General features: G+C 43.1%; 1 protein-coding gene and 1 long non-coding RNA gene across 5 annotated transcripts; one reads left to right on the top strand and one right to left on the bottom strand.

Annotated features, from left to right (window-relative positions):
* Nucleotides 1–933: 933 nt before the first annotated feature.
* Nucleotides 934–4,794, bottom strand: LOC121803187 (uncharacterized membrane protein At3g27390-like). Of its 3 annotated transcripts, none has more exons than XM_042202886.1 (9): nt 4,529–4,794; nt 3,491–3,599; nt 3,218–3,413; nt 2,994–3,127; nt 2,443–2,731; nt 2,259–2,365; nt 2,000–2,174; nt 1,487–1,935; nt 934–1,416 (listed from the first exon to the last, which is right to left on the bottom strand). In XM_042202886.1, exons 1-9 carry the CDS (start codon nt 4,635–4,637, stop codon nt 1,194–1,196), a joined length of 1,791 nt encoding a protein of 596 aa, XP_042058820.1. In that variant the 5' UTR covers nt 4,638–4,794; the 3' UTR covers nt 934–1,193. The 3 variants fall into 3 exon arrangements, with proteins under 3 accessions (XP_042058820.1, XP_042058822.1, XP_042058821.1); XM_042202888.1 differs by lacking the exon at nt 4,529–4,794 and adding an exon at nt 4,214–4,350; XM_042202887.1 differs by lacking the exon at nt 4,529–4,794 and adding an exon at nt 3,678–4,093.
* Nucleotides 4,204–7,778, top strand: LOC121803188. Of its 2 annotated transcripts, XR_006050932.1 has the most exons (3): nt 4,207–4,330; nt 7,247–7,367; nt 7,555–7,778. It is a non-coding gene; the product is annotated as an uncharacterized LOC121803188 (long non-coding RNA). The 2 variants fall into 2 exon arrangements; XR_006050933.1 differs by lacking the exon at nt 7,247–7,367 and having other exon boundaries at nt 4,204–4,330.
* Nucleotides 7,779–8,197: the final 419 nt, after the last annotated feature.

Genomic DNA, 8,197 nt, shown 5'->3' on the forward strand with positions numbered 1-8,197 from the left:
ACATTCAACTTGACTTGAGTTTTAAGAAACGTAACGGAAAGTAAGTTGAAACAATTAATGTAATATGAGTCACATTTTTATATGTTACTCCGTTCCACTGTACGTGGGTCATTTTCCTTTTTGGAGTGTCCTAACATAAATGAGTCATTTTCTTTTTTTAGAAAAATATAATGCATTTCATATATACTCCATTACTTTATTTTCTAACCTTTTTTTATTATCTCTTCATTCCTCTACTTTTTTTTCTCTCGTGCTTCATTTTTTATGTACTAATTCTTAAATATTAATTTTTAAAATTCCGTGCCCAAAAGAAGCGCCTCACTTATAGCGAGATGGATGAAGTATCGATTTTTATAATAAAATATGAATGAAAATTAGTGGAATTTGAGGAGTGCTTACTATTTATAATAAAAGTGAAAGTTGGCTTTTGTTATGAGACTGACCAAAAATGGACTCCTAATTGGGAACACAAAGAGTAAGACGTTTCTCATCGAGTTATTTGCACGTAAATACACAAACTTTTTGCATTTTTCTTTCTTACCCCTTATTATTTTATTACAAATACATGAGTACATTTTACTTATTTTTTCCTTATATAAAAAATTAAAGCAGACATGGCAAATTAAAGCTCATGTGGCCGTAAAAATTACACCAACATAATTATAAATTTAAATTTCACATCATCTCATCTACTCCTCTATCTCTTGCAATACTACGCCCTAAATAGATATCATAATTAAGCAGGAATATATGTACCCCATATAGACAACTAAAACTTAAATTACAAGAAATAGGTAAATGGATAAAATGAGAGTGATAATAGGCGTCTACACAACCAAGAGCAAGAGCAAGAGCAAGAGCAAGAGCAAGAGCTAGACAAGAACACAGAGAAAAGAAATATCGAAATCATACCAATCTTAATAAACAATAGAATTAAGGGGCAAAAAGAATAGAACAAATATTGTCATATAAACATTCAAAAGAATAAGTATACAAAAGACTACTATACTTCTCTACCTTTTTTTCATATACATAATTTAACAATGCAGTGTAAAACAACCAACTGATAATATACACACACACACTAAAGAGACTGTGCATCCTATGTAAATGAGGACTATGCTAATTGCTCGTAGAGGCAACACAGTTGGTTCCAGAGAGGCAGAATTGCAAGAAGAAGGTATAATTCTCACTCAGACAATATCAATGGAAGCAACTGATCTCGAGGACATCGATCCCATCGAACCATCCTTCCCTGTAGACGAGTTTATGGACCCGTCTTTCACTAAAGGATGGGTAACTGACATCACCGAGCTCCCTTTCCCACCGGCATGAGCCATTAGTTCCTTCACAACGTGACGGTATCTCCTTCTATAAGTCGGAAACTTGGCTACACTTCTATTCATCCCCATCATCCTGCAATTCAACGACAATGGACTCGAATCAATCACACGAAAAATGGCCTTTCATGTACGATGGTTGTTACCTGCGACTGATACCCTCGATTTGTGCAGCTCGGAGGGCATCATGAGGGACAAAGCTTCCGTTTTCCCAGGATTTAGCACGGCCCATTTTATCACCGAAGAGTAGCACTTTCTCGAGGTACCTTATCTCGCCTTCCTCCAACTGCAGTGCCCGTATTTGCTCTTTCAGGACCATGACAGGGTGGAAAAACCAATCCAGTAGTCTGTCCTGTGGTCTGTTCAGATGGTTCACCTCCATGCCATCGAATAGAACCAGCCCGTTTGATCCAGATTGAATGGAGTCGAGTAGAGTGTGCAGCAACGAGAAACAAGGCAATCCAATCCCCACGACCGGGCCATCAGTTGAGTGTTTTGCCTTCAACCAGTCTGAGAGGTCGGATTGCGTTATCACGCCTGCTTTCACTAGTTTCATTCCCCTCACTTCGCACGCCTTCATTATGCTTCCCCATATCTAAGAGCATAGACCACGGAATTAGCGACAAACATGAAAGAATATCATTTCAGAGAAGCCTTACCTGAACCATCTTCACTTCTTTTATCGTCTCCCTGACAGATCTCGATGCAGTTAGGGTCGGAACGAGCACTCCATGAGCTTCAGGGAAAATCGACCTAAACCTCTCGTGTATTGACTGATTACGCCCAACAGAAGGTTCTGATGCACTGGATGGTTTCCTCTTCCTATACCGCGGCCTGGTTGTGAACGACACAATTAGTCCGATTGATGGACTTAAAAACACACAAACTTAAAGAAAGGAAGTGAAATGTATCGATTACTTTGGAAGTATTGAGCCCTCGCGAAGATAAAGCCAGTCGTTGGTGTACTCATCGAACTCTGCCACCATAGCAATCACATAGGCAACACCTCGTCTGAACGACCTTTCCTGCAACGGTATAAACATAGAGTCACTGGTAAAATGCAACACGAGTGATGACAATCCTGTCAAGGTGGAGCACGAACCTGGTATACTACTACAGATGCATATAACCCGACGAAAAAGCTAGTAAATATGGCCAGCAAGATGCTCCCTACAACAACAAGTGGCCACATGATGATCGCCAAACCAGCAACAGGGATGCAGGCCGTTTCAAGAAAAGGGCCTTCCCGGCTGATCAGATCATGTAGTAGCCGATGCCACCCCTTGAACAGCATATACGGACTCTTTACTATGGCAATAGCCGTGTAAAGAGGGATTTCAACTATAAGGCCCATTAGGCCAACAATGATGCACGCGGGTACATGAATGAACCTGGATGATAGTTTCATAAGAGCACATCATCGATTACTACCAGCATCCAAGTTCCTAGAAAACGATCTCAATAACCTAATACGTCGAATTCATGGTAACTTTCCATTATAAAATATCACATACTAGTTAACTATGCAGAGTTCTGTAACAAATCATCACTGAAGCAAGAAATTGCCACTGACAACTCGTAAAAGCAAGTTCACTAAGCTAGACGGATTGGCATCTAACACGAATCTCCATTGCAATGGAAAAAGTATACTACCTCAGAGGCTGCAGTTCATTAGAGACAGGAGTTTCTCGAAGCTCCTTCAAGTAGTTCGGGTAAGAATAGTAACACAAGTCAGCAAAATCACGAACAACGGTGCAACTTCCCTTGACAACTCCCCATGTACCATCCTAAAATATCCAATACCATATCAAAACAATGACAAAACATATCATATTCATTCATCAACTATGAGGGAAATCATTCAACTTTAAGCATACCACGACGCTGTGGTAGAATTTCTTCGATTCATCCTCGAGTCTAAAGGCCTCGAAAGATGAAACCCAAGGAGTGAAGAAGCCATACCCTACTCCCACAAGGCAACTACCAGCTATGCTAAGCCCCAACCAAAGACCAAACAGAGCAGGCAATCCCAACAAGATTGCAACTTTGAGGGGGGCATCAAACTTATGTGTTCTGTAAATAAATAAAAAACCATTAAATCCATCTCAACAGATGAGTAATCACACTAAATAAACATTCTTGAAAATTACTTGAGAAGGGTGTAAACAGTCCAGGCCACATGGGCAGGGAAAAGGCCTAAAATCACCCCTAAATTCCCCAAAATCAGAAGCAAACCGGCAATAGGGCCCACCAGTACACCTGAAGCGGTAAATCAAGAAAGTCATGAGCTAGGAAAAACACAAGAAAATTGTGGAATTGGCAAAAAAAAAGACAAACTTTTAAGGGCGCCAAAGCAGAGGACTGCAGAGAAGGTGAGAAGCACATAGAAGGTTTGGAGCCAATCTTGGAAGGTAGAAGGCATGCTGAGGTGGAGAAATCAACTTGCATCAACCGAATAGCAATTTTTATGAAAACTCAACCCAACTAATTTTGGAGGAAGAAAGAAAGATGGTGTTTTGATATGACAGAAATGAAATGTCAAAAACGGCAGCATATATATATTGAAAAATTCAACAGGTGGGGTCCCAAAAATCATGTAATATACAGTAATACGGATTGGCCGTGTTGTACACCATATTGAAGAACTTATAAAAATTAGGATACATTGATTAATTAATTAATTTTTTATGCAATACCCAGTGAAATTCAGGTATACATACAATGATTAATAGCGCAGTTATATAAATTACTATAACCTATTTAAGCTTTATTTTTATGGCTCAAGTGCTCAATTAAACATTGACAGAGAAGCTCGTGGTCGTGGAAACCATCATGTAAAAGTTGCTCAATTAAACATTGACGATGAGGACTACCGATTGTCGCTGAGGTAGGAGGGGGAAGGCGAACGACGATGAGCCAGCGATGGAGAAGAGAGATGGGACAGTTCATAGACGGAGGAGTTAGGATTTTCAAAACTGTGTCGAACTCAGGTAAAGCCCTTCACCTTCGTTCATACTGCCGAACATATGCTTAGAAATAGTCAATTAACGAATCAATAAAAAGAGGAATAAAGGGAATACAAAGGAGTAGGATTAGCTTCGAATTTTTGTCGTGTGCAACCATGAAGAAAACGGAGCTTTAAAATATCACAGTGTAGCGTGAATCTTTAAAATCGTAAAGATCTTAACTTGGAGTTGGGAGTAGAGCCGGCGATCTTATCCGCGCAGCAGCGAGACGGAGGCAGCGCTGGGTGTAATAATAGGGGAGAGCTGGTTTTCCTAACTTTGGGGGTTCCATTCGGGATCAAATCGAAGGAAGAGAGAGATGAATGGTTGGCACCGCAGGCCGGAGAAGATGGCGGCGACGGCTGGAGCGAGACCGTCGGCCATGGTGGCAGCTGGTGCAAGATGATGGTGACGGGAATATTTAGTTTTGGTTTGAAACTTTAGTTGGGAATGTATTAGATAGAGTTGGGTCGGCCATTTGGAGTATATTTAGTGATGGGTTGGAGATCCTTGTTTCCCAAGCTGATGCTGATCCGAGCTTAAAATACGAGAATCTAGAACCCTTCCTAAGGAGAAGACACATTCTAAGTTAAGAGTATTCGCAATGGCGCCCGTCCCGGCGGACGTCCGATCGGCGTGCTGGACGTCCGTGCGGGACGTCCGCCATCGTGCAAAGGTGACGCGGAGACGGACGTCCGCTGCTGACACCGGAGTTCCGCAGCGTTCCCGGGACGTCCGTGGCGACTTCCTTGCGGACGTCCGCCATTGCGTTGACCCCATGGATGTCCCGATTATTTTATTTTATTTTTTTGAAAATTCTATAAATACGGCTCGTTGAATTTCATTTCATTCGCCCCACTTGTATTAACGAGTATCTCTCTCTCTAAATACTTTTCTTTCGAAGATAAATGGAGCACCACGATCGTGATTCCCCCGCCACGAGCGAGTCACAGGGACCGATCTTTCCCGTTGGCAGAAGTACCCCGATGTCCGGAATGGCGGGGATGATGCCCCAAATGACGGCGGGGATGATGCCCGGGTATTACAACATATACCCGCCTTGGTATGGGATGATGCGCCAAATGCCCAGGGTGAGTGCCGGAATGACCCCAATGCTGGGGATGATGCACGGAATGCCGGGGATGATGCCGCCCCAGATGCCCGGGATGATGCAGGGCTCGCCTGTCACTGCGGGAGGAGTATGCAGGGGGTCCCCCAATCACCGGTGGACAATGTCTATCGCCCCTATATGGATTTACTGTCGACGGACAACCCCCCGAGTACTCCACTCGAGACTCAGTTCACTGGCATCGAGACGTTCTCGATGGAGGAGTTGGGGCTATCTCCGATCTGGGATTCTCCCACAGACGCACCAACGGCGACAGGGAGGAGGGGGAGGACAGGGAGAGGGAGGGGCATAGGACGGGGCACTACCTCGCCTGCGGCGGGGGCCGCTGAGGGGGGGAGGGATCCAGCAGGGAAAAAGAGGACCGTCTGGAGCACAGAGGAGTGCATCGCGCTTGCGAAGGCGTGGATCAGTATAGTGGAGGATCCATATATCGGGGCTAACCAGAATATCGACAGGATGTGGTGGCGCATTAGACAAAGCTACATCCAATTCAAACCGCCAGGGGGAAGCCTCTCAACGGAGAGCAATGCCGGAAATAATGGGAGCGGCTGAAGAGGTAGCTCAGCCGACTCGCAGGCATTTACACAAACAACCTCCGCTCGGCAACCAGCGGCATGTCTGCCGAGGATGTGAAGCTTTTGTCTCACCATCAATTCAAAGACGCTGCGGCGGGCTTCAGGGAATTCAAATATTGGGACGTGTATCTTGTGGTGCAGATTTCGGCCAAGTTTACTGAGGGTGTTGAATCTGGATGGCCTAAGCGGATGAAGATCAACACCTCCGGGGAGTACAGTAGCAGTGCTGGTTCCCATGAATTCCCCCCCGCCGAGGCAGAGTTCCCGACACCATAATCGTCGGCCCGCCGCCGTCGCCCGGTGGGGCAAAAGTCTGCGGCGCGGATGGCGAGTGGAAGCGTCAGCGGGTCCGCCGAGGCCCAATCGGCAGCTCCTACCCAAAACGATCCCGAGCTCCCCTCACTTGCCCGCGTCGCGCAACATGAAACCCTGTTACGTGCAATGGTTGAATGGCGGACATCGACCGATCGCCATTACAGGTCGTCGCTGAAGGATATCATCAACAGTATGCGGCGAGATTTGGGGTTGAGAGACACGGCGGAGAGTGGCAACGAGGGGACTACCGGCGGGGACGACGAGGGTACTGCCGGCGGGGAATCCGAGAAGTGAGACGGTTTTTTTTTTAACTATGTAATTTTTTTATAATAATTATGTATGTTTTTTTTGTACTATGTATGTTTTTTTAAAAATAAAGTGGTTGCAATTTCTCCGTATTTGTATCGAAATTTTAATTCCGTAAATTGTTTAATTTGGTGAATTTGTAAATTTTTATTATTATGGGAAGTCCGTCGGGATGTCCTTATGATGTGGCAGGAAGTGTTTTTGGGAAGTCCGCGGGGATGTCCGCCGGGACATCCGCACCACTGCGGATGCCCTAAGTAAATATTTCTCGAGTTGTGATGAGTTTATTATTTTTTTTCAAAAGGGTTTTTCTTTCGCAAGCGAATTAAAGGTGGAGTGAGAATTTTCAAGTTAAGAATTGTAAGAGAACGAGGTGGGCTTTCTATCCTACATTATTGTGTAGGCTTACTTTTAAATTTACGCAATATCTTTCAAACATAAGTTATGTGCTTAAATTCCAAATATGTTGTGTCATGTCGTTTTTTATTTTTGAGGACCTACCTATCTGATCACCCTAGTGTAGTGAGTAAGTTCTGACTAGAAGTTATGCGTTTAATCGAATTTGGGTTTGTACAGGGAGTGAGTCCCTATTCAAGCTAGTGTACACAAAGGGGATCGTGCCCTATCTTTCGAGTTGGCCAGTCCGACGATCGAGAATGTAGCCACGTTCTCGTTTCACATATGAGGCTAAGATATGGTATGAGGAGAGAGAAAAATGGGTTGCAGCCATACTTTTAAACGAGAAATTGTTTTGGTGACTTGGTCTTTTGTAAAACCCTGAGTTCACTTTTAAATGCTGAAACAATATTTTATGAAAATTATTTGGCATGTGTTCACTGGGTACATCAAGTATTCAGCCCTACATATGTTTTTAAAATGTGCAGGTTGAGCTGTGATGAGCGCGGTGGGTGCTGAGCAAGACCGTTGGAAAAAATTAAGTGTTCAGAATGTGTCATGTCTCCACACGTGACATATTCCTTCTCTCAAATGCTTCCGCTGAGTAGTTGTCTTTCTTTTGAGTTCTTGTATTGCGCAGATAATATTTTTCTAGTTCTTGATTGTTGAGATACTCTGATTTTATTTGAGCTATTCCTATTATTTCGAGTTATTCCCAATTATTTTGTTGTTCCTCTTTTCTTCCCCGCTTCTTTAATCCTCCCCTAGTCGCGATCAATCGTGTTTTCTATCCTTAGAAAATGCGGGCGTGACAATTTTATCTTCCTCTCTCTTACGTTACTCGTTTTTTTTTCTTATTCTATCTTACTTTACCAACTTTGCATTAAAATCAGTGTCATTTCTAAAGTTATTATATTTAAAAAACGGAGGGAATATAAAAAATTAATAAATGTTTTGATCCTAAATTTTATAGTTTGAATAGGTGAGGAACTAACAATTGAAGAAAAGATAATGTAGGATTATCATGGTGATGCATGTGCAACATTTATTGTTCGAGCTAGAAGCTTAGGATCGTCGGTGATCGGAAAACTGCCATTCACAATTCAATAGAAAAATGCCATAGTTTAAAGA

Source organism: Salvia splendens, chromosome 5 (assembly GCF_004379255.2).
Source record: "Salvia splendens isolate huo1 chromosome 5, SspV2, whole genome shotgun sequence".
NCBI lineage: Eukaryota > Viridiplantae > Streptophyta > Magnoliopsida > Lamiales > Lamiaceae > Salvia > Salvia splendens.

Excerpts from the sequence above, each read along its gene's own strand:
- LOC121803187 (XM_042202886.1), bottom strand. The coding sequence starts at position 4,637 with ATGGAACCCCCAAAGTTAGGAAAACCAGCTCTCCCCTATTATTACACC. Across the intron at positions 3,128-3,217 it reads AATTCTACCACAGCGTCGTG|GATGGTACATGGGGAGTTGT; the intron begins GTATGCTTAAAG and ends TGGATATTTTAG. Across the intron at positions 1,417-1,486 it reads ATCGAGGGTATCAGTCGCAG|GATGATGGGGATGAATAGAA; the intron begins GTAACAACCATC and ends GTTGAATTGCAG.